Source organism: Fusarium musae, chromosome 5, assembly GCF_019915245.1.
Source record: "Fusarium musae strain F31 chromosome 5, whole genome shotgun sequence".
Lineage (NCBI taxonomy): Eukaryota > Fungi > Ascomycota > Sordariomycetes > Hypocreales > Nectriaceae > Fusarium > Fusarium musae.
The window spans coordinates 3,258,423-3,282,223 of NC_058391.1; the positions used below are offsets into that span (position 1 = coordinate 3,258,423).

Consider the following 23,801-nt stretch of genomic DNA (forward strand, 5'->3'; position numbering starts at 1 on the left):
AGTTGCCCCATTCTTCTCCATCACATCGGCGATACAGTATCCTGAAAAATGCATCATCTTGAACTCACCACTTTTGCTGCAGTGCTCTGGGCGACTACAGCTACTGCAGCTAGCAATGCTGGTCCCTTTTCTCTTTACGCTTATGGAACTGGCGTCGGTGGCCTTCCCATCTTTTCTTCTGGTGGTATGTTGTTTATCCATCACTGCGTGAGACATGCTCATAGAAACGGTTAGATGAGGTCTTTGTTGGCAACTTCAGCAAAGTCGACGACTCTGAGGCAGCCCCAGTCCAATGTAAGCAAACCGCCTTTCCAGCTTGAATCTTATTGACACCGCCCAGTTACCATAGGAGATGATGCATGGTATGCCTCTCCAAACACGACTGGCTATGCCAAAGGACGTGAGCCAAGCTGGTCCAACCTCACTTTCGCTGTCCCAGGACCCTCTTCATCTTCTCATAGTGTCAAACTGCTCAATAGCACGGCCAATACCGACGGTTATGTATCCGATCTGATGTCCTACGGCACTTTTGTCATGGTCGAAGAGAACGGTCAAATGACTTCGCTTTGGTATGCCACGCCATCAGATATCGATGGTGTTTATGTCATTGGGTGGAATGCGTCAGATACTGGCCGTTCTGACGATAAGGTCGCCATTACGCTGAAGATGACTCCGCCCTCAAACCCCAGGCCCATGGATCAGTGAGTCCTTGGATGACATCTTGACCACAGGGTGTACCCTTGAGGGGTTATCCACGTCGCCCATGAGTTCTTACGAAGTATCCTTGGTAGTGGGGGAGCTTTCTTGGAACAGCGACGGGTTCAGAACCAACTTTCAATTCTCTAGCAGGGGTTTATTAGTCTGAGATCAATATAGAAATGGCCTGTGATGTGTACTGAAATTCCTATGCCCCAGCAGGCAATTGATGAAGCCTTGGGGACCAAAACAGCCTCCAGTGATCAGTATAGACGGTAGAAACAAGTGATTTAAAGGTCTTCGGAACATAATCAAAGTTCGTGCAATGCTTTTGCCATGTACAAAAGATATCCCAAGTTTTCTTACTGACCCTTGAGGAGTGGTGATTAGCATCACCATGGTTCGAGTCTTTATTACTGTGACCACTGTCGTATGAACTTAGCGGTACTAGAAGTGTTATTTGCAGTTGAGATTTGTGGCTGTGAGCTTATTCCAGCAGAGAGAACCTAGAACTTAGCGGTATTACATCTCTCAACCGGTAAAGAGAGAAGAAGGCTACTGAGAAAAGTTTAAACCGAGCTAACCATCTGAATGTCTTGACGCGGTTAGTCTTGAGATACTATTGGAGCTTCGCACGTCACGTGTGAGACATCGAGCTGTTATACAGATAACGGCACAAATCTGTTTGTCCCTTGGCATTCAACTCCTTCAAACATTTGATAATATCTGCTACTGCTGAATATACAGCGTTTGTTTTGACTATGAAAGTTCCAAAGGCAGTTGGGTGGGCAACTCCGACAGCAACCCCATCCCTGGGTACCGGTTGCATTGTCTTCACCGCCGGAAGCACTATCATGATTGGTGCACCCGCTAAAGAGGTATTTGATATCGTGGTTGACTTCAGGAGATATAGCGAGTGGAACACTTGGACTCCGAGACTCACATTCATCGACACTGAGGCTTCAGAAGCCGCAAAGCCGGGAGACAGAGGGATTCTGGAGACACTGACCTATGGCGGCAAGGACATGATGAAAATACCAATCGAGGTAATTTCCCATGTATTAAAACAGCCATGGACTCTATCTGACCACGACACAGATCCTGGCACTGAACTATGGAGAGCAGGAATGTAAACTGGCGTGGAAGAGCAATTACCTACCCTGGTGGGCTGCAACCATTGAGCGGGTACAGACAGTCACTGCCAAGGGACCAGATACGTGTGAAGTCAAGAACTGGGAGTCGGTGGGTGGCCTTGCAGCATACGCGATGAAGCTCTCGTGGGTATCGAAACAGCTTGAGGCACCCAATGTGCGATACCTTGAGGAGCTTGCGGCTTTTGTGAAAGGTGATGCTACCAAGAAGGCTGCGCCTGCGAGGGCTTGATGATGATGCAATCATGCCTCGGGGCAATAATGAGGATGTGAAAAGAACAGGAAGCATGTGCGCTGGAGGCAAACAAAGATCATGCTACTCAAACGCTGCGACATCATGAGCAGCTCTATTGAGGGCTTTTCACAAGTACTAGCATTTGGGACACGGTGACAATCGCAGTTGGATCATATAATTCACGCAACAAAGGCATCAGATGACATTAGAACTAGGACTACATTATCATACTCATAAGCTTCTCCTCGTTAGACCCAATTTAAGAAGGCTCCACATCCAGGCCTTTGGTGCTCTGGTCTTACTCCTCTCCGTCAGGCTCCTTGCAGTATTATTACTAGAAGAAGAAGAACCTCCTTCACCGTTGTTATCCCAATGTCCCAGTACGTGTTCAAGCAACGTCGAGTTTCCAATCGAAGTGCCAAAGATATCCAGAAGGGAGCCTTGGTTGGCATCCAGCAGGCCACCAAGGACATCGCCCAGCAGAGTGATCACCGGGAAGGTGAACCTGATATGCTTGTTATTTAAGACTCCTTCGATGTACTTGATGTGCTGACCACCGGCAATGGTAGTATTTCCTGTCGCGTTAAACTCCAGGTAGCCGTTGCCAAGAGGTCCTTTCTGCATATCGAGGATCTCAGAGAGGTTGGGAACCAGCTGGTCGAAGTAGAAGTTTCCATCAAAAGGAACAGAGTTATTACCAGGCCAGAGTTGCAAGTCCCAGAGATTGATCAGACCGAGTCTAATATCGCCTGACATGACGTTGAATGTCAGATTGCCAAGTCCGAGTCGGAGGACTCCAGAGTTGGGGATGTTCAGCATTCCCTTCATGTTGCTCTTTGTCGTGCGATTGGAGTTGAGATCAAAGTCTAGGCTCTTGAGCGCAAAGCCATCAAGGTAGTTGAGAGAAGCAATGTCAACACTCTTCTTCAGACTGCGGTGATACTTCAGAGAGCCAAGCCTAATCTCAGGCTTTCCCTCCAGCGACAATTCGGCCTCAGGTTTGTCGAAGAAGACATTGAACCACTTTGTCAGTTCAGTCTCATTAGTCACCAGGAGTGTCTGGTTGGTGACAGTGACATTGGTGTGACTCTTGATGTGAACCTCGGGGAATTTGAGCTTCAAGAATGAGGACATGGGCTTCGTTTCCTTGCTATAGAGCAAGAGATCCACTGGTTTGAGAGTCGCAGCGATTGGCGTCTTTAATTGCGTCTCGATACTCATGTTTACTTCGGATGGAGAAATAACTTGTAAAGCGCCGCCGTAAATGGGTAGTTTCTGGTCATTGAGAATGTCCTGGATGATTGCGGGAATGATGACAGTGAAGCTGGGGCATTGTCAGAAGAGGTAGGTACTCAATTGATGGGATGAGACTCACAGTAGCGGCAGTAAGATGGCGAGAAGAACAGCGATAAGTAAGAGATACCACCATTTGTATCGCCAGAAATGACCCTTCACCTTTTGCCATTTGGTTGGGCCTGCAGCGACCTTTTCATCGCGAACATGGTCGTCGGAAGAGGCGTCGTTGCTGGCAGCATCAGCAGCGGGCGCGTTCTGTTCACCAGCAGCATTTGTCGTCTCTGCAGGCGCAGAAGTATCAGCGCCCGCCGCTGTAGGTTCTCTCTCAGAAGCCATTGCAAGTAATTGACTGAGACAACGCAATTGAATTGACAGCAAACAATTGCAATGGTCACCAATACTTCAGAGAAAGAATGAGATGCTCCACAGACGACTCAGACTTAAGGCAGAACAGCGAGGGTCTTAGGCCAAGACCTGCCCTGAAATTGGTCGCCCAAGCGCGAAAGACGGGCCTCTAAAGTTATACCAGGGTCCGCCAAACTATCGAATGCACTAAGCAGGCCCATCCCAGCTGGTGTCGTCCTGGAAATTTTGATCTGCAAGCGGGGTATAGCACTAAGAGACCGGGGGCCAGGATGTGAATACGAACCAGGCTCAAATCTGATAAGTGATGGGCAGAAGATCCGGCACATGATCACTTCCCCTCACTTTCTCTGCAGAGTAAAGTGTGTGCATCCAACAGGTTTGTCAAATCCCCAATGAGTCTAGTTTGCGATAGCTCCCATAGCTTTAGTTAGGCCTTCAACCGAAAGCCGAGAGAGATGCTTTGCATGTGTCAAGATTCTGGGGAACTTAGCTTAGCTCGGGGACTTGAATTGAAGGCCTGAAGGAAACGGTTTTGGACAGGGTTGCGAGTAAGTTACCGGCGAGCCAGGCTCCCACGTCTAGTCAGGTTACAGGCGGACCACGCCCCCCATGCTCTCCACTTCTGTAGGCCTTGTCACCCACGACAAAGCAAGCAGCGGAGTCTCACCGAGACATACCGAGACAAAATGGCACCTTGTTGCGCTGATGGTGATAGAGGCGTGTCCAGAACGGTCATCTACGCGAATGCATGTCACCACCTTATCGGAATTGGCGCGTGTTGTTTTCGCTCAATGACGCTGGTACGCGAATACTCCAAAGGAACGAGATCTAAACCGGCGTGATGAATTGATGTTGCAGTGCGGCGTATGCCGACGGGTACTACTCTGCCATGCGCGAATCATCCGCTGTCTGTCTTATGCCAGGACAACTATAGCCACATCTTGCAAGCATATTCACTCGACAACGCTCCTAGGTACGGATAAAGACAGTTTCATTATGGCACCGTAGAGTGCATTCATAGGGTATCGTATACGTCAAATATCCAAACTCATTAATACATGATTAAACCATCCCATCACATAACCATAATCGTAACCCAATTATCACATTAAGACCGTCCCACTAGCTCCTTGAGTACCGCATGTACCAAGTCTCCAACTGTCGCAACAAGCTAGAAACAGAAGTTAGCATAGTTTCGTAGTAGAATCGTGATGTTTGACTTACAGGTGTCGCGTCTCCAATGAGTTCCGATACTTGGTTGACGAAGTTCTTGGTAAGGAGATCCTCAGCATTTCCAACCAGGCCGAGAAGACCCTTGATGGTCTTGGGGTTAAGGAATGGCACCACTGCATCGACAATGCCCTGGACATCGATCTTCTTGAGGGCCTTGAGCAGAGGTTTGGCAGCATCAACAAGACCAGTGAGATCCAGACCATCCAGCTCCTTGAGCAGAGGCTCGATAATCTCAAAGAGCTCCTCAAGGTCGAGCTTATTCAATTGCTCAATTAATGGTACTGCGCCCGAAATGAGGGTCTGCGTTTGGTTGACGAACTTGGCCGTGAGGAGATCCTCGGCGTTGTCAACCAGACCGACAATACCCTTGATGCTCTGAGGTGTGAGAAGAGGCTCAATTGCCTTGAGCAAACCATTCAGGTCAATGTCATCCAGAGTATCGAGCAGCGGCACAAGTTTGTTAACCAGCTTGACGAGATCGATCTTCATGAGAGCATTGAGAAGTGGCTTGACCTTCTTGATGAGATCTCCCAAGTCAATCTCGCCGAGGGCCTCGAGAAGAGGCTGGAGCTGTTTGATGAGCTTCTTGAGATCGATGTCGCCAAGCGCCTCAACCAGAGGTACGGCTTCACCGATGAGAGTCTGGGTCTGGTTGACAAACTTAGGTGTGAGGAGATCCTCAGCGTTACCAAGAAGGTCCATAATGCCCTTGACGCCCTTTTGTGAGAGTAGCGGCGCAAGCGCGTCAAAGATACCCTTAATGTCCAAATCGCTGATCTCATCGAGAAGAGGTGACAGCTTCTTGACAAGCTTGACAAGATCGATCTTGCCAATCTCCTTCAGCAGAGGGCCGACCTGGTCCAGTAATTCGGGCAGATCAGCGTCGTCCAGTGAGGAGATCAGAGGAACAGCGCCAGAGATGAGTGTCTGAGTCTCGTTGACGAATTTAGATGTCAACAGGTTCTCGGCGTTATCAACCAGGCGCACGATTCCCTTGATCGAGTCCTTGGTGAGAAGAGGAGCAAGAGAGCTAAGGATGCCCTCGAGATCAAGCTTGCCGAGCATCTTGAGAAGTGGTTCAACTTGGTCGAGCAGATCCTCAAGGTTGAGCTTAGATACGCTAGTAATAAGAGGTCCAGCCTTGGAAATGAGAGACTTGGTCTGGGAAACGAAGTCCTTGGTGAGAAGGTTCTCCGCGTTGTCAAGCAGACCGATGATGCCGTTGATGGAGTCCTTCGTAAGCAGTGGCTGGACTGCGCTCAAGATGTCCTGAAGCTTAAGCTTGCCGACTTCCTTGAGGAGAGGGCCGACTTGATCGAGTAAGCCAGCGAGATCCGCCTTGTCAAGACTGTCGAGAAGAGGAGAAGCCTTTCCGATGAGAGACTTGATCTGAGAGACAAACTGCTTAGTAAGGAGGTTCTCGGCATTGTCGAGGAGTCCAATGATGCCGTTGATGGAATCCTTGGTCAGGAGAGGTGCAACGGCACTAATGATATCCTGAAGCTTGAGCTTGCCGACCTCTTTGAGAAGAGGACCGACTTGATCAAGCAGACCCTTGAGATCAGCATCATCCAAGCTATCCAGAAGAGGCGAAGCCTTGGAGATGAGACTCTTGGTCTGAGAGACAAAGTCCTTAGTGAGCAGGTTCTCAGCGTTACCCAAAAGACCGACAATACCCTTGATAGAGTCCTTGGTAAGAAGCGGTGCAAGCGAATCGAGGAGACCCTTGAGATCAATCTTGCCGAGGCTGACCAGGAGCGGGCTGGCGTTGGAGATGAGCTTCTTGGTGTCGGATACGAAATCCTTGGTCAAGAGACTCTCGGCGTTACCCAATAATCCAACGATGCCCTTGATAGAATCCTTGGTGAGGATAGGTGCAAGTGCGTTCAGAACGCCAGCGAGATCAATCTTCTTCAACTCGTTGATGAGAGGACCAGCGCTGGTAAGGAGAGACTTGATATTCTTGACGGTCTCCTTATCGAGTAGATCTTCAGCGTTGTTGAGAAGGCCAACGAGACCTTCGATGGCGTCCTTCTTGAGAATGGGGCCAAGTGCATCGAGAATGCCCTTGATATCGAGATCAGACAGCTTGTCGATGAGAGGTGAGGCGCTAGACAACAAGGTCTTGATGCTCTTGACGGTCTCCTTGGAAAGGAGATCCTCGGCGTTGTTGAGCAGACCGACGAGGTTCTGGATGGCTTCTTTCTTCAAGATGGGGCTAAGAGCATCAAGAAGACCCTTCAGGTCGATGTCGGCAAGCTTGTCGATCAGAGGAGAAGCTTGAGACAGTAAAGTCTTGATGCTCTTCACAGTCTCCTTCGACAGAAGATCCTCCGCATTATTCAATAGTCCAACCAGGCCCTGAATGGCTTCCTTCTTCAGGATCGGGCTGAGAGCATCAAGGACGCCCTTCAGATCGATATCCGAGAGCTTGTCGATCAATGGTGATGCTTGCGACAACAGAGTCTTGATACTCTTGACAGTATCCTTGGTCAAAAGATCCTCGGCGTTGTTCAAGAGGCCGACGACACCCTGAATAGCCTCCTTCTTCAGGATAGGGCTCAACGCATCCAGAACACCCTTAAGGTCAATATCAGAGAGCTTCTCAATCAAGGGGGATGCTTCAGTAAGAAGAGTCTTGATACTCTTAACAGTATCCTTAGTTAATAAGTCCTCTGCATTATTGAGCAGTCCAACAAGTCCTTGAATGGCCTCCTTCTTAAGGATGGGACTCAAGGCATCAAGAACACCCTTGAGATCGACATCGTTCAACTTGTCGATCAGTGGAGACGCAGCACCGATAAGGTCTTGTGTCTGGTCCACAAACTTTGGTGTCAACAGAGTCTCGGCGTTCTTCAGCAAGCTCAAGATACCCTTGATAGAATCATCCTTAAGGAGCGGCTGCAGCGCTTTGAGGACTTCTTCAAGGTTGAGCTTGGTGAGTTGCTCGAGAAGTGGGGCGATATCCTTGATGATGGGGGAGACTTCGCCGAGAAGACCCTGGATCTCATCGACGGTCTTGGCGGTGAGAAGATCGCCGGCGTTCTTGAGTAGAGTGACAATGCCCTGGATGGATTCCTTCTTGAGAAGTGGGTCCAAAGCTGATAGAATGCCCTCGAGATCAAGGCCGGTAAGCTTCTTCAGAAGAGGAGCAAGCTCGTCGAGAAGAGGTGAGACGTCACCAATGAGGCCCTTGGTCTGCTTGACGAAATCTGGTGTCAAGAGGCTCGCGCCATTGGTGAGAAGACCGTCGATGTTCTTGAGGTTGCCGTCGGTGAGAAGCTTGAGAACCTTGGAGACGATACCAGCGATATCGACATCCTTAAGCTGATCGACAAGGCCCTTGAGGTCGAGTTCTCCAACAAGATCCAGCAAAGGACCTGCTTTCTCAAGCAGACTTCTGATCTGGTTGGGTGCGGGAGGCTTCAATGTGGCTGCGAGATAGACCATAGCATCGTGGAATGCGTCAAGGAACTCGGCTGTTAGGAGATTCTTGAGGGCTTTGAGAAGATCTCCCAACTCGCCGAGGGCGTCTGTCAATCCCTTGAGGCCATCGCCGAGGTCGCCGAGACCATCTAGCCCAGGAATTGAGACAACGCGACTTGAACCGCCGCTATCTGAGTCTGAGTCGTCATCTGATCCAGACCCTGAGCTAGAGCCGCCAGATTTTGAGCCAGAACCCGAAGTAGTATTTTGTCGCCTTATCAGAACAGGCGCGCGAGGAAATCGATCACTCTTGAGAAGTGTATTCAATTCTTTTAACGCGTCTGTGAGTTCTGATCGCGGTACAAGCGCGAGGTTATGCTTCTCCAAAAGCTCAACCAATTGGCCCGAGAGCTCTGGTGCGGAAACAGTCTTTGGCTCAGGGGCCGCGAGACTAAATGGCGCAAGCACCGAGAGGAGCACCGTTGAGAACCTCATAGTGTGACAATTGAAAGAGAAGATGAGATAAGGAAACCAGAGTGAACTGTCTCACTATCACAGCTTGACTTGAGTTGACTTGTACTGTAGCGAGGAGAAGGGGGGGAGAAGAGATAATCAGGCTGCCAAGGGTTCGTTTAAAGGAGGCTCTTTATCTCAGCCAGTCAACACACACAGATTTGCTTTTCGGGAGCGTTGCAGGCACTCCACAGCTGTACCCCAGAAATCATGGATGATACCGCGGCAGGGAAATTGGTGCTGGAGGGGTAGCTGTGACGATCCCTGCTGTTCTGGCCAGGAGGTGGTGAGCACCCCTGTACCTCGCAAACTATTGCGCTTTGGGCACGAGGCTTTGCATCATTATCAGCCCTTTTGCACGGTCTCGTGGACAAGGTTCCTGGTCTAGCTTCTGGAGTTCAAGCATGGGGGGGAGGGGGGGGGCCAGGACAGCGCAGCTGGGTCCGTTGGTGATGAGCGCCACGAGTCAAAGCGCACTGCGACAGTGAAGACGCTAGACAGCACCGCTAGGACGCGAGTCTACAGGGGCCGATTGGCTACAAGAAAAACCGAGGATGACTTTGGTGGCAGAGTGCGCTATGATTTCTTGGATATTTACGGCATGGACTCGGACAGTGGGGGACTAACGTTCAGATGATGGCGTCGGGCCGTAACGTTTCAAGTAAGGTAATGGCACTGACAGGTCTAGATGAGGAAACATCTTGGCAAGAATTGAGGTCAATTGAGTGAACTTGAGTGCGGAAAAAAAACAAGCTTACTACGGAATTGAATACGAATAACACTCTAAACTAGGTAATTGACTATCGCGCTGCCTTGAAATCGACACCTCCAACCCTATTGACCACTCCCGCTCGGTGGTAGTAAGTACCAGACCTAACGTATGGATCCAACTTCCAGTAGTTCATCTGTAGCAATTGAATCAACTCATCTCGCCTCTCGTGTGCTTCCTTGCCAGCGTCTGTGTCAGGATTTGTGCCAATCCAATCGACAGTCGACCGATTGAACGAGTCAATCAATTCCTGTCGCTCAATCTGTATCTTTATCTTCTTCTCCTCAGACTGCATCCTCTCGTTCTCAGAGGGAACAGGCTCTACGTATTTGTACTCCCAAGGATCTTCACCACCATAAGACTTTTGCAGGTTCTCCTTGGCGATGAACTTGAGAAGGCCCTTGGTGCCGCTGGTGAAGTGGACCTTTGATGCGACGACAGGGTCGAGCCAGTGCTTGATGACGGTCCAGACACCTGGAAAGGATTAGCATGTAAATAGAGTTGGAGGTGACAGAGTGTCAAGCTTACCCCAAAATACGAATGGCGCATTGTGCACAAGCACTACCGAGAGGGTTTCGGGGTAGCGCTTCTCAAGAATATCGACGAGGAACTTGACAACATGAAAGTCCATGTTGCGAAGACCAAAGCCTGTGAGATCAAATATCAAGCAGACCTTGTCTTGCGGCTCTCTTGCCATGACCCTCAAGGTCTCGATGTTGTGCAAGACATATTCTTCCATAGACTCAGCAGATTGTTTGTGTGGGTCGTGGAGGCGGACTCTGATGACATAGATGGGATAATTGTCCTTGTCTGTTCCTCTGACGTAGCTCTTGCCTGAGCGATACTGCGCCATGAATGACTCCTCATCGGTAGTGAGGGTCTTCTTCAGACCGACAGCTTCGCCGCCTCCGACAATGGTCTTCTGAATCTGTCGCTCGTCGCGCCAGTTGAGAGCAGAGACAAACATGTCGACAGCCTTGTTGACATCCCAGTCGCGCGCCCGAAGAAATCGAAGGAGCGTGGTGTCGGGATGATCGGCCATGATCGACTCCCAGAGATTCCGTGAGAAATGATCGGAATCTTTGTTCTTGAGGTGTTGGAGATATTCGTCTGTGTTGTCTGGAGCATCATGGGCGATATTCTCATTTCCGCATAATCGCAGAATATGGACCCAAGCCTCTTGGAGGCTCTTCTTCTGCTCAAGGGTGAGGTTGCCCCTGGTGCCTGGCTCAGATGAAGAAGACATTGTGATATCGAGAGTGCTGACTGATGAGAATGAGTTATTTAGAAAGCAGGTAAAGAGCTCGTTCATGAAGAACTTACGATTGTGGTGCTCTTTGCAAAAACTTCAGTTTTCAAGAAGTCGTCTAGTTATCAGTCTTGCGATGAAACAAGCAAACATGAAACGAATCACGGCGTCGTTGACATCAGCAAAACGTGAAGATGGGCTTCCTCGGCTTGGAGTGGAACTAGATAAACTAGACTAAACTAGAGGTGCGATGATCAATTTGGGGCCAGGTCGGAAGGTGGTCCTGAATTGGGAAACGAGCAAAAGAGCGCTATGACATTCCTAGATTGTGCCCATCCATCTCGTCCTTCGGCAATGCGATGCTCGCAAGCCATGGCATCTGGGGCTAATGCACCCCGCACGAGAATACCCCAGAAGGCCCCAGACGGGAGCCAAAAGACGTCACACGCAAGCTTTGCCGGATTGCGGGGGAAGATATTGCGCTATTTGGACAGAATCTGGGAAATTGGGCATCTCGATCGAGTTTAGCTGAGGGGATCGTGGTTTTGATGCGTGGATTGGCGAACTGAGTTGCTGAACTGGCGTGAATGTGGCTGCTTCTTGACAGTTGAGCTACCCACGTTACTAACTATGCATGCATGCACATCGCACAGACTAGATTTGGAATCGACATGTCTGAGAGTTCACGAGTCAAGCAAACTATCGCTTCCTTAAAGTTCTGACCGACATCGACCACTTTCACTTCTTTTTATCCATCCTCATTTGGGTCACTCTGATCAACCCTCTTCGGTCGATTTCCGTTATCTCATTGTCGTGGCTTGCGAGCGTTGGCCACCTTGAGAATCGCTTACCCTGAAGTGTGCATTCCATGGCCAAGCGGTGCGCCATCTCATTTGCTTCACCTCATTTGTTGGGAGAGTTTCATGGTGGTAGTACATGCGGAACGTTGAATCAATTGGTTTACATTTCGCAAATATTGCTATGCAATGTACAGTACAATCAACGTTTTGGTCTTTTTATGCTAGCTTATTGACCCATGGCATTGACGGTCAAGAATAAGGATGATGCTCAATTTGAAGTATTCGTGCTTGCTTAGATAGCATTCTCTGTCACTACCGTTTGGTTTGTGATCTGCTTATCGCGTTGGATGCTATATTGTACTTGACCATGATTACTTATTACAGACTTAGAGCCAACGAGATCATCATAGAAAGATACCCTGTGAACACATTTTTCTAATAGCAGTGACATGCTTTAGGGTATTTTTTCAAAGCATTTATAGGATCTGGCTTGACATAGTAGTACTTGGATCTACGGCGGTAGGAAAACTCTGATAGACAGTATAAATAATTCAATAACCATTCTTATATTTTAAGGAAATACTTCCTGGAATTTAAGACATCTTAAGACAGGCCCGGGTCGCCTTAAGATATCAGATTTTATATTATGCTCAGTACTAAGTTTCATCTAAAGTTAAAGGACTGTAAAAAGTAGATCTACATCGAATCAAACTTGAATTGAGACTTGTACTCAGAAAGTTTCTTCCTGTCAAAAGGGCATGGCGAGTCAGGAATCATACAGTTCAACCTAGTATACGGCTTTCCTTCCTAGCTGCATAAAGTTAATCGGCGAGTCCCCCAGGTTGTGAATATATAAAGACTTTAAAATAGGAGCTGGCAGGCTTGATATCGAAGTGAGTTTCAGCAGGCAACCAAGCCACTTCATCGGGGCCGATACGTGAGGAGTCAGTGTCACTTACAGTGACCTCGAAATATCCATCGAACACAAAGAAGCAGTCGTCGACATATGGGAACTGAATTCCGCCAGACAAAACCTGCGTTTCAAAATGGCTAGAACCTTCAAGAGTAGCCAGACTGTATGTGTTTCCAGATTTGGCCCCAGTGACATATGGACGGTCGACTGTTCCGTCGAGAACAGTACTAGCTCCTGTGCAGTTACGGAGAAAGTACGGCTTATGAGAGCCAGACAGTTGGCATTCTGAACCGCCCCAATGCTGTGGCCTAACAAGGTTATGGTCCGGTACAGGAATCACATCAAACTCGGTCATGACATTTGCGACGCCAGAGTTGAGCTTTTCAGTTGCCCTCTCAAGATCGACATCCGGCCACATCGGACCGGTATATGGCTCACCCAGACCACGAAACACGTGCTCAAATCCGGCAGGACTGATTATACTGAAGATCTCCGTGTGATCACCAATGAACTGGTACGCATGAACAGCGTTCTTGAGGGGTCAGTATGATGAGGAAAGGTTGGAGACTGTAACTTACAGGAGCTAGACTGGCGAAGTTTTCAGGGCTAAGGACTCTGCACTGGTCATTGAGCCAGACCTTTGACTGACCCCTGATAGAGAGGAAGTCATGGTGGACATGTTTGTGACAATGAGTTGGCACAGGAGCCGGGAAAACTTGGCCACCGCTTGTCAGGATGCTGAACTTGCCATCCGTTTCTTTCCCTGTCAGGAGGAAACGAGCAACAGAAGGAGTACCAGAGACGTAGACCTTGCCTCCAGAAAAGGTTTCGAAGATATATGGCTTCTTAGTAGCAGCTGATTTCCAGCTACTGATGGCGGGAGTACCATGCGCTCCATGGTCATGTTCCAGATTTAAGTGAATTGAAAGATATGATTTTCTGATTCTTTTTGGCTGTTCAAAGTCTTTGCTTCAGTTCATTTGTCATCGCGCTGGAACATCGAGTATTCATCGTATACAGCTCCTCCACTTGACGTAGATCTGGGGAAGCCAAGCACACGAGACGTTTGACAATGCATTGCAACGCTTAGAGTTGTCGGATGCAGGGTTTCCCAGAGTATCTATGCTCAGATTAACTTAATCATCGGTATCGGCGCTTGGTGAAGGAGCGAGATACGACAAACTGACATCTACAGTCTCAAGACCGATGAGCCTTCTCAGAAACATGTCCAACAACATCGCCATTAGACGGAGATTTTGAGACCGTCTTGCTCGGTGTCGGCTTTCATATCGGTCTTTCCATTTTCTCAGCGCCGAGCGAAACCAATAGCTGGTCAAGAATGTCATATCAGGATCGTGTTCTGGGATGTATGGCCCGTTATTGCGGGTCACGAGCGCCTGTTCCTCCACGGTAACATTCTCCGGAACCGAATTTGGCAATAACCACTGTTACAAGGCTCAACGGTCGGCGTTTGGCGCTCGTAGTTGCCGCTTACTCATGGTCGGATGTCGGGTAAGGGTATCATGATATACCTGAAGCTGGGATATATGAAGACGTGAATGCGATTGCGAAACCTGAGAAGATAAGGCAAAAAGAACTTCATAAGTCATAGTTTGGTCAGACGACAATACCAGTCGGTCAACCGTCTTCCGAAATGAATCAGCTCACTTCAGTTCCGAACTCAATTGCTGAAAGCATTGAGCCAACCTTGAAAACTTACCTTCCGCTTCTCAACAAGAACTCAACTGCCATTAAATCAACTTCCAGAAAAACGTTCTCTTACGGCCTAAATCCTCGCCACAACCTAGATATCGATTATCCTGCCAATAAATCCACAGGGGCTGGGCGCCCTGTCTTCATCTATACGTATGGAGGCGGCTTCACTCGAGGAGACAGAGCCTCTGAAGATCATCTACTCTACCGAAACCTTGGGCATTTCTTCGCCGAGAAGTGCGGATTCATCACTGTAATTCCGGATTATCGCCTTGTTCCAGAGGCGAGATTTCCTTCCGGTGGACAGGATATTGAGATGGCTGTGAAGTGGCTCATAGACAACAATGACAAGATTGGAGGTCCACAACCAAGACCGTTGTCCATGATGGGCAACTCTGCTGGTGCCGTTCATCTTTGCACAATCTTGCTGCACCCTTCGTTTGCCGAGCTTCGCAGCAAGATCACAGGTAACAGCGATACTAGCCCCCTGCGACTGAAGGCTGCCGTCTTTTGCTCTATGCCGACGTCGTTCCGCAACCCTTACCCTTGTAGGGCCCCTGTCCTTGAAAGATACTATGGAGAAACTATAGAGCATGATTGTCCCCTCGGACTTCTTGAGGCCTGTGACAAGAACAAGAATGTCTCGGATGCTGCACCTGGAGTCCATTTTCTTCTGCTGTATGGCTCCCTCGACCCTGAAGATGAGATTCTGGGTTGTAATAAGGAGTTTATTGAGCTATCGAGATCAGGCAAGGGAAGCTCGGGTGTCGAGCTCGAAATCCAGGTTATGGAAGGCCACAACCATATCTCGCCTCCCCCAGCTCTCTGTACCAATGTTTCGAGAGAAGAGGTCTGGGGGTTTAACGTTGCTGGGTTTTGCAACGCGGCTGCTCAAAGTTGAGGTGAGATCTGGATCTCAATTGGTGAAGGTATGATAGGAAGTGGTAGAAGCAACGATGGGTCAAGAATTTGGTTGGAGTATTCAGATAGTGAGGACGTAGCCAGTGACTTCCATTCTGCTAAATATGTACGTGAGAAATAGATATATACAATTGAACCATTTCCTCGAGCATCATTCTAACACCAACACTTCATTCAACTAGGACAATTCATAGTATGATCCAGCGACACACATTGACCCCAGCTTACAGAGCGTTGATCAAGGCATTGAAAGCGGCCTTAGGCTGGTAGTTGCTGTCGTACAGGAGAGGGTTGTCACCAGGTCGCCACGAGTCCTTGTCAGAGACACCCCAGACGGTGATGCCGACACACTTGGAAACAGCAAGGCAAGCGTTCATGACAGTAAGGAAATCGTTGGCACTGGCACCAGCGATATCAAGCTCAGTGATAGCAATCTCCTTAACGTTCGAGGCGGCAAGGGCTTTGAGAGCATTAGGGACGCCGGAAGCAGGGTTCCAGCCACCAGGAGCAGCAAGATGGCCCTGAGAACCAATACCATCGATGGGAATGCCAGCAGCAAGCCACTTGTTGACGTGAGCGACCATGCCGTTGGTCACCTTGGCGTAGTTAGCGATATCGAGGTTATAGTCGTTGATGTAGAGCTTGGCGTTGGGATCAGCGGCGCGGGCAGCGCGGAAAGCAATGCCAACAAAGTCCTCACCGAGCACTCGGCTGAAGACACTGTCACGGAGGTTGCCGTCCTCAGCAAAAATCTCGTTGACGACATCCCACTGGAGGATCTTGCCCTTGTAGCGGGTGACCATGGTGGTAACGTGGTTCTGAATAACCGAGGTGAGGGTGGAGCGGTCGTTGATGTTCTGAACCCACTGAGGCAGCTGGGAGTGCCAGAGGAGAGTGTGGCCACGGATGAGCTTGTTGTTCGCAATGGCGAAGTCGACCACCTTGTCAGCGTTGCTAAAGGTGAATGAGTTGCGCGAAGCTGTTCCATGTCAGATGGCCATTCAAGTTATCTTGGTAGTAGGGAACCTTACGCTCAATGGCATCCCACTTCATGCTGTTCTCACAAGTCACTTGGCCAAATTGGGCCTTGACAATGTTGGTCAGGGCAGTGTTGCTCAGGTGGTAGTGGTCGATCTCAGTACCGAAGTACTGCTTACCCTTGGCCTTAAACTTGGCGTCGAGACCAGTGCCGCCACTGCCACCACTGCCCCCAGTAGGTTGAGGAGTGCCACCACCCTGGGTTGACGAAGGCTGGGGATCAGATCCTCCAGATCCGGGAACACACTGATAGTACCAATCGTTGATCTTCTCACACTTTAGGCCACTTTGGCAAGTTGTAGGACCAGTCCATCCATTGCCACCACCTGTGAGATGTTTTAGCTATCGAGTATCGACTTATCGGAGCTGCTGTAACGTACACTGTCCCCAGACGGGAGCCTGGGCCAGGGCGGACACGGGAGCGAGAGCGAGGAGAACTGAAAGGGTATGCATCTTGGCTAATCTCAGGGAACTGATGCTTCGAAGCAGAAGATACTGTCTGAAGATATCGAACGCAACGTCAAAGGGTTGCTCCCGTCCTTATATATAGCTTTGATATAGCATCCAACATAACATATTCGCCCCCGGCTCTGCATAATCATGAATTCTGACCAATCCGATCGACTTGCTCGTGTTTTGCCGGGAAATTAGCATGTCTGGGGTTATAGAGCCTTATATGCGGAGAACCAAGCTCCGAATGAGGCCCATTGAGGAAATGTCGGAGCATCGCCACGTTTGTCTTCAACACCCTAAACAGAAACCTGCGATGGTGTCCCCCGCAAAAATGGGTCGTTGTTTAATTGTGCAGCGGATAATATTCTTTTGCGATCGAGGCCTACTACGAATGAGGGAGAGTTTCTTAATGCGTGCTGATATTACGTCCCTTTCTGGGACTAGATGCCAAGCTGGGGGCTGTACCATCGAAATTGTTGCTCGGAGGTCTGCGGGGAATGGATCGTGAATTTAGCCGATCACCGAAAGTCTTCCTCTATTGTTTGAAGCTTTGCTGGATTTGACATACATTGGCAATATTATAGCATGATTCGATTAGCGAGCATGGCAAAGACTCCCGATATTCCGAATCATTTGATCTGCCTATACCTAGCTCAAGCTAGCTACGTACCGGAGTACGGAGATAGTTGCCGAGTGAGTTATTGTGTAAACATTAGAGTCGTTATGTTTATGGCGGCAATTTTCTACTTACAAGGGTCCAAGCGAGCATCTTGGGTCGAGGGAGTTGAGCTTACTTAGTTAGCTCTCATCGTGGATCTTCGAAAAGCTGTCAAATGCAGATTAATGCACTTTCTTGCCTAATCTTCAACCGTCAATGAAGTGCCATGCCTCTTGCCGAGCCTGCCCGGAGACGGAGTTAGGTTACATTCAACTCCAACGAAGGATGCGGAGGATACCATTTATGAACCGATTTGGCAGAATTGGATCAGCTCGTCCGGCTAATCACCGACAACCCTTAGAAATCTGACATCCACGTGGTAGCATTACTGCTGAGCTCTAGGCGCTCCTATGGGTTCACGCCAAGAGCTGGGCTTCTCTATGCGTGCAACTTAGAATGCATTAAAGGTCGCAGTGGAGGGTCTCATGAATGGTGATCTTGCCCAATGTTGATTATTCTTGGGGCGAACTTGAGTGCTTATGGTCAGACTAACTTGCTACTATGGACGATGTAGCTTAGATACTGTTATTCACATGATGTTGTTTGTAACTTATCCTTGTAATTTCTTGAGGCTACACTTGTATGATGGAAGTAAATGCTAATTTGGGAATAAGTGCAATTACTCTGTATAGCCACAGTTGAGTAGCTCAATGGAAGTTCATGGTCTGAAGTTGAACTGCTTACATACTCTCCTACTCCGCTTCACATGTCCACGATCAACTTCCCGCTGACTCAGACTTGCACCAGTTCCGACCGGCTGCACGATGAAACCATAAGCATGAACCGTGTAATATGACTGGTCAATATCTCTTCTAATTGCTTACAGGCGTGGAACGGTACATTAGATCTGTTACTACCGTAGCATGAGTTAATCACGGTGATTGTGCAGTAGAGCGATGAAAACAAGTTGGTATTTACTACTGAGAAACGAAAGGCTATTCTTGATACATAAGACTATGTTCACAGGTACTCCAACCCTGTAGAGATATCTCCCCACCTCGCTCCAGCCATATCCGCAAAGTAATTCGACTTGGGGCTCCACAAACCCGTACCACCCTTGGGGAATACAGAGCTAGCCGTCTTGAGATATGTCGAAGATAGGCTCATCATTGGCTTCACTGGCATACCACTTGATGACGAAAGACGTGGGACCACGACACTGGTCTTGCTCTGTGTCATCTTCTTCAGGATACGAACAAACAGTCTCGCACTGACATCAGCACCAAGTGTCCACGACGCATTCTCATATCCGAACATGAATAGCAGGTTTGGTACATCCTGGAGCATGACAGTCTTCCATGCAAACTTATCGGCGACATTGAATGGGACATCGTCGACGCTGAACTTGATACCTCCACCGAAACGAACCTTCAGACCAGTTGCTGTGACGATAAGATCGGGATGTAATGAAGCTCCAGACTCAAGCTCAATACTCTTCTCAGTGATAGTCTTGATCTTATCCGTCACGACATTCGCTTTACCCGAGCGAATAGCCGCGAAGAAGTCACCGTCCTGGCTAGCGCAGAATCGTTGCTCCCAGGGATTATATCGAGGCTTGAAGTGAGGATCCCAGCTGACGTCAGGAGGAAGGTTCTTGATGGTGACATATTTGATGAGCTTCTTGGCCAGACCTGGGCAAGACTTGCAGAACACGTTGGTGAGATAGCTTCGGACCAGCCATAGAAGTCTGTTGAGGAAGAGGGCGATGCTGGCGGGGAAAACGGTCAAGAGAAGACGCGTGAAGAAACTGCTTGATGGGAGAGGGAAGATGTAGCCTGGACTTCTCTGCAGCATGGTCACACGCTTAGCTTTGTCGGACATGGATGGAAGAATTGTGACGGCGGTAGCTCCACTGCCGATGATGACGACCTCCTTGTTGGTGTAGTCGTAGTCCTCAGGCCAAAACTGAGGGTGGATGACCTTGCCTTGGAACTTCTCAATTCCAGGAATCACAGTCTGAAGAGGGGTTTGGTAGTCATAGTAGCCGGTACCAAGGAGCAGAAATCGGCTGCGGAAGGTAACGGGCTTCTCATCGCCAGGTCGGGTAACTTGAAGCTGCCATCGCCTCTCTTTAGAAGACCAGTTGGCTTCTGAAACAGAGTGCTTGTAGCAAATATGGTGGTCAATACCAGTCGATCGTGCCGACTCAATCATGTAGTCCTTGATCTTGTCACCTGGTGCGAGCGACTGGTCATGTTTCCAGGGACTCCATGGGAAGCCAAAGGTGAAGATATCAGAGTCGGATCGGATGCCAGGATACTTGAAGAGATCCCATGTACCGCCGATGGAGTCGCGGCCTTCGAGGATGGCGTAGGTCAAGTCGGGAGGACCTTCTGTTTGGAGACGGTAGGCGGCGTTGATGCCGGAGATGCCAGCGCCGATGATGATGACATCAAAGGTGTTGGGTTCTTCTGATTGCGGTGCCATGTTGATGAGTGCAGTCTGAGTAGTTTGTGTTGTTGATGATGCTGTCCACAGTGGACGTTGAGGACCTATTTTGTACAAAGACGACAATGCAGAAGTCTGAGTGATTGACACTCCGTTGGATCAATAAACAGTCCGCGGGCAGGCGAAAGATAGCAAGCCTCGGTACTTTAACAAGAGCAATCAGGGTCTCGCCTCGAATGAGTAGCTAAGTTATGGTTAAGCTTCCGAGTCCGACAGGCGACAATATGAACCATTCCATCCGCCCCCGCGGGACCCGTCTCCGATAAAGACCCAAATCTTTTCATGACAACTAACCAAAGGAATAACGTCATGCTTGAGCTTTGACTGGAGGGGCGAGCCAAAGTGGTTGATCGCAAGCTAAACTCGATACAGAAATTTCGCGTTGAGGGCTCTCAAGTTTGTGGGGTAGCCTCGGTATGACTATGACCCCCCCCCCCCCCCCCCCCCCCCCCCCCCTAGTGATCGTCTTCATGGGGGGGAGACGCCAAAACTACCGAGAGAGAGAATCACGCGACGGACTAGACAAGACTTGTCAAATCTGCAGAGCTGATCATCTTGGCTCCGAAGAGGGGTAGATCACTGAAACAAATGACGAAATTGTTTCGAGGTTTATTAGAAATTTACATGTGAAATTTGTTGAGCTATGTAGATCTTGAGGAAACTTCGATATCCTTCTGCCTCCGACCCGCGCGACCACCATCACGAAAAAGAGATTATGCATAGCTTCGTAGATTCAACCCCGCACGATGGTTCAAGAAACGCCTCGCATGCTCAGCTGCCTTCTCTGCCTCGGCTGTAAAGCCAATCCTGTCGCCGAGCAGGATAATGTCATGAGGGCAACCTTCTGAGATGTCCAGGTACATTGGCCAACCATTCTTCTTGTAGCGTGCGACAAAGTTGGTGATGTCGTCGCATAGAACTTCGCCGCCGCCGGCGTTGACGTAGACTGGGAAAGGCCTCTCAATCTGAAAAGGATGGCGTAGAGGGGACAGGTATGGACTGGCTGGGTCAATTGCGCCAAAGCCAGAGACTGTCGTTGCGCCCCAGCGCGCAAAGTGCATGTTGAGGTAATCCGTCTTGTAGTTGGGTGATTGAGAGGCATCTTGTTCCAAGGCGCCAGCGACGTCAGTCCATGGCGACCAAAGAGCCATTGCGCGCGGAAATGGGACCTCGTCAATTTGACCGTACTCATGGATGTAGCGTACCAAGGCGAGAGCCAAGTTTGCGCCAGCTGAATCGCCTGAGAAAATGATCTGGTCGGCAGGAATGCCTCTTGTCTTGATGAGATGAAGATATGCTGTAAGTGCATCCTGAAGAGGAGCGGGAAACTGTCCATTCTTGCTGCTGGACAGTCGGTAGTTGGGCGAGCAGACATGCGTAGCGCCCATATGCTTAATGAGAGTCTTGGCCGTGAACCCAGTATCTTCATCACGACCATTGCCAATAACAAAACCACCTCCATGAAAGTGTAAAACGACCACCATGCCCGGGTGAACGATGTCAGCAGGCGGTGGTCGCGCTGGCGTCCAAGTCATGCCCAATTGAGCAGGCTGAACCGTGTAATCCGAGCAAATCCCTCTGTATAGCTTTGGCGACCGTGGACCGACGACTTCGAAACGGTTCTTCTCTTTGCCTTGGTCAAACCTCATTTTGTCGCCTGATTTGGTGAGAGACCAGTAGAGAAGCAAGAGCCGGACAACGCGGACACGGACAGCTTGGTTCAGCGTCCATTTTCTGTTCGGGCGAAACCACGGGACAAGACAGAGGGAAATGTCGAACAAAAAGCGCGAAAGAAGCCATGGTGTGATAATAAATGCATAGGTATAGCCAAATGCTGTCTTGAGTGTGCTCAATACTGCCATGATGGGTGAGTCGTTCGTGTAAGTTGCTGAGGCTGTTGGTTATTAACGTGGAGGAAAAGCGGTAGAGCTACGCCGCGGGACCCGGGGTCTTTAAGTAATGCGCCTGCCTCGGTCACCGAACTCACAGTATATTCCCGGCACAAAGAGAGAGTTTCAATAGACAAGTTAATGATCAATGGCATTTTTTATTACGTGCAGTGAGCATTCGTGGTGTCATGCGATGTCGTTTTCACTGTTCAAAATGCTGGCACGGCGCCCGAATGGGCCGTATTCAGTATAGAGTATGGCGGTCGCATTTAATTGTAAGCGAGTCTATAAAAGTACAGAAATGCTTATAAGCTTTTCCAAGGATGACAGATACTGTCAAACTACTTATCAGTCTCCTAGATAAAGTCGCCATTGGTTTGTTTTGTTCCTAATTGCCAGCTGTCTTGCCAACGGCATCGCGAACCACCTCCTGCAACCAAGTTGGCCACCCTCTAATGCCAGAAATGACATCCACAGACTTGGGAATAATCAGTTGACCACCGCGTCGGCTCTTAATCTGAGCGACAACCTCCTTGGCGATATCATCCGCAGTCAAGAGACGAACACCGCCACGCTCCAATCGGTCCACGAAGCCCTCAACAAGAGGTGTTCGGACGAAGTTGGGATGGACCACTGTTGTCAAGACATTGGGAGCCTTGTAGAAATGCTTGATCTCACTGGCTAGCGACTCGTGGAAAGCTAGAGCGCCAGCCTTGGTAGCAGAGTAATCGGCTCCTGTGGCCAGAGCGACAAAGGATGCGATACTGGCGACGGTGATGACATGGCCCTTGTTCAACTGGATCATGCGTGGGAGGAATTGCTGAGTGGTGTACCACAGAGCCATGAGGTTGACACCCATGATCTTGCGAAGGAATGACTCTGGCATCTTGAGGATGGGCATGGGGGAAGTGATACCAGCGTTGTTGATGAGGATTGATGGGTGACCGAGTTCTTTGCGCACTGCGTCGGCAGCTTCAGCGACAGACTCGGTTGTGGTAACATCGCATCGATAAAAGTGAACGCGCGAGTTGGTTTGAAGTTGCTTTGGCAGATCTTGAACATCAAAGACAGCGACACGGATTCCCATGGCTGAAAGCTTCTCAACAATGCTCAGGCCGATACCGCTCGAGCCACCAGTGACAACAGCGATCTCTTTATTCCAGTCCCAACCAGAAGCAGCTGTCATTCGCCATGAATTATGAGCCATGGTATTGAGGAACCGGTTGATGGTCCGAACGATGCCCAAGCTGAGCCATACGTAGAGAACCTTCTTGACGATCGTGAGCTCTAGGGTATGTGAAGCATGCTCTGGGAGCTTGGCGGCAATTGAGGCGAGGGCATTGTTCACGACGTCGGGAGCAAAAGTTGCTGCAGCGAGCAATGAGCCCGACAGAAGTGGCGATAGAAGGAAATTGCTCGCATTGGAGACATAGGCAATAACGGGAGAGTAAAGCATGGAAGACATGATGATTTCCGCAGGGAAGAGTGATGATTGAATTTGGTCTGTGAGTCTGAGCCGAAATACTCGATTGCACATGCAAGCAAACAAGCTGCCACTAAATACATCTTATACAAACTAATTAAGCTCCAACGCCCTTCTCTAGCTCCATCTCCATCGTCAACTAATTATCACGAGTTGGCAAAGAATGAAGCCGATCACGATGCTGTTGAAGCCGAGGCTAGATTCGCTCGACCAACGACAACTCTTGCAATCGCAAGCTTAACCAGAACAAGCCACAACGACGATCTTTGCCCTTCTCTCCACTGAGTCCACTCTCCCAACGGCACTGGACTTGGCCGCGTCCCCCTGTCATCTAAACCCATGGACCTTAAACCCTGTTTCAAGCTCGTTAGTCCAGGTCTCTTGCGGGGTCTACCTCTCCGAACCGAGACACTAACACGTCCGTGCCATGAGAAGAAACACGCTGCCCGCCCTGAGTCTGCGTTGGTTATCTTTCTTGTCTCCATTCTTCC

The 23,801-nt window shown here is 49.4% G+C and overlaps 11 protein-coding genes across 11 annotated transcripts; 3 read left to right on the forward strand and 8 right to left on the reverse strand.

Annotated features, from left to right (window-relative positions):
• Positions 1–48: 48 nt before the first annotated feature.
• On the forward strand, positions 49–705 carry J7337_007447 (uncharacterized protein; the record flags this gene model as incomplete). The annotated part of the gene is made up of 3 exons (XM_044825099.1): positions 49–184; positions 235–294; positions 341–705. The coding sequence occupies 3 exons, from the start codon at positions 49–51 to the stop codon at positions 703–705; spliced, it is 561 nt and encodes a 186-aa protein (XP_044680756.1).
• An 845-nt stretch (positions 706–1,550) lies between these two features.
• Positions 1,551–2,079, forward strand: J7337_007448 (uncharacterized protein; the record flags this gene model as incomplete). The annotated part of the gene is made up of 2 exons (XM_044825100.1): positions 1,551–1,742; positions 1,795–2,079. The coding sequence occupies 2 exons, from the start codon at positions 1,551–1,553 to the stop codon at positions 2,077–2,079; spliced, it is 477 nt and encodes a 158-aa protein (XP_044680757.1).
• Positions 2,080–2,313: 234 nt separating this feature from the next.
• J7337_007449 (uncharacterized protein) lies at positions 2,314–3,714 on the reverse strand (the record flags this gene model as incomplete). Its single annotated transcript, XM_044825101.1, has 2 exons — positions 2,314–3,406; positions 3,458–3,714. 2 exons carry the CDS (start codon positions 3,712–3,714, stop codon positions 2,314–2,316), a joined length of 1,350 nt encoding a protein of 449 aa, XP_044680758.1.
• A 1,138-nt stretch (positions 3,715–4,852) lies between these two features.
• J7337_007450 (uncharacterized protein) lies at positions 4,853–8,898 on the reverse strand (the record flags this gene model as incomplete). The annotated part of the gene is made up of 2 exons (XM_044825102.1): positions 4,853–4,915; positions 4,969–8,898. The coding sequence occupies 2 exons, from the start codon at positions 8,896–8,898 to the stop codon at positions 4,853–4,855; spliced, it is 3,993 nt and encodes a 1,330-aa protein (XP_044680759.1).
• Positions 8,899–9,716: 818 nt separating this feature from the next.
• On the reverse strand, positions 9,717–10,931 carry J7337_007451 (uncharacterized protein; the record flags this gene model as incomplete). The annotated part of the gene is made up of 2 exons (XM_044825103.1): positions 9,717–10,159; positions 10,214–10,931. The coding sequence occupies 2 exons, from the start codon at positions 10,929–10,931 to the stop codon at positions 9,717–9,719; spliced, it is 1,161 nt and encodes a 386-aa protein (XP_044680760.1).
• A 1,624-nt stretch (positions 10,932–12,555) lies between these two features.
• J7337_007452 (uncharacterized protein) lies at positions 12,556–13,791 on the reverse strand (the record flags this gene model as incomplete). The annotated part of the gene is made up of 3 exons (XM_044825104.1): positions 12,556–13,179; positions 13,226–13,517; positions 13,784–13,791. The coding sequence occupies 3 exons, from the start codon at positions 13,789–13,791 to the stop codon at positions 12,556–12,558; spliced, it is 924 nt and encodes a 307-aa protein (XP_044680761.1).
• A 510-nt stretch (positions 13,792–14,301) lies between these two features.
• On the forward strand, positions 14,302–15,261 carry J7337_007453 (uncharacterized protein; the record flags this gene model as incomplete). Its single annotated transcript, XM_044825105.1, has 1 exon — positions 14,302–15,261. The coding sequence occupies one exon, from the start codon at positions 14,302–14,304 to the stop codon at positions 15,259–15,261; it is 960 nt and encodes a 319-aa protein (XP_044680762.1).
• Positions 15,262–15,505: 244 nt separating this feature from the next.
• On the reverse strand, positions 15,506–16,772 carry J7337_007454 (uncharacterized protein; the record flags this gene model as incomplete). The annotated part of the gene is made up of 3 exons (XM_044825106.1): positions 15,506–16,260; positions 16,313–16,645; positions 16,700–16,772. The coding sequence occupies 3 exons, from the start codon at positions 16,770–16,772 to the stop codon at positions 15,506–15,508; spliced, it is 1,161 nt and encodes a 386-aa protein (XP_044680763.1).
• A 1,678-nt stretch (positions 16,773–18,450) lies between these two features.
• J7337_007455 (uncharacterized protein) lies at positions 18,451–19,917 on the reverse strand (the record flags this gene model as incomplete). The annotated part of the gene is made up of 1 exon (XM_044825107.1): positions 18,451–19,917. One exon carries the CDS (start codon positions 19,915–19,917, stop codon positions 18,451–18,453), a length of 1,467 nt encoding a protein of 488 aa, XP_044680764.1.
• Positions 19,918–20,651: 734 nt separating this feature from the next.
• Positions 20,652–21,800, reverse strand: J7337_007456 (uncharacterized protein; the record flags this gene model as incomplete). Its single annotated transcript, XM_044825108.1, has 1 exon — positions 20,652–21,800. One exon carries the CDS (start codon positions 21,798–21,800, stop codon positions 20,652–20,654), a length of 1,149 nt encoding a protein of 382 aa, XP_044680765.1.
• A 415-nt stretch (positions 21,801–22,215) lies between these two features.
• Positions 22,216–23,292, reverse strand: J7337_007457 (uncharacterized protein; the record flags this gene model as incomplete). The annotated part of the gene is made up of 1 exon (XM_044825109.1): positions 22,216–23,292. One exon carries the CDS (start codon positions 23,290–23,292, stop codon positions 22,216–22,218), a length of 1,077 nt encoding a protein of 358 aa, XP_044680766.1.
• Positions 23,293–23,801: the final 509 nt, after the last annotated feature.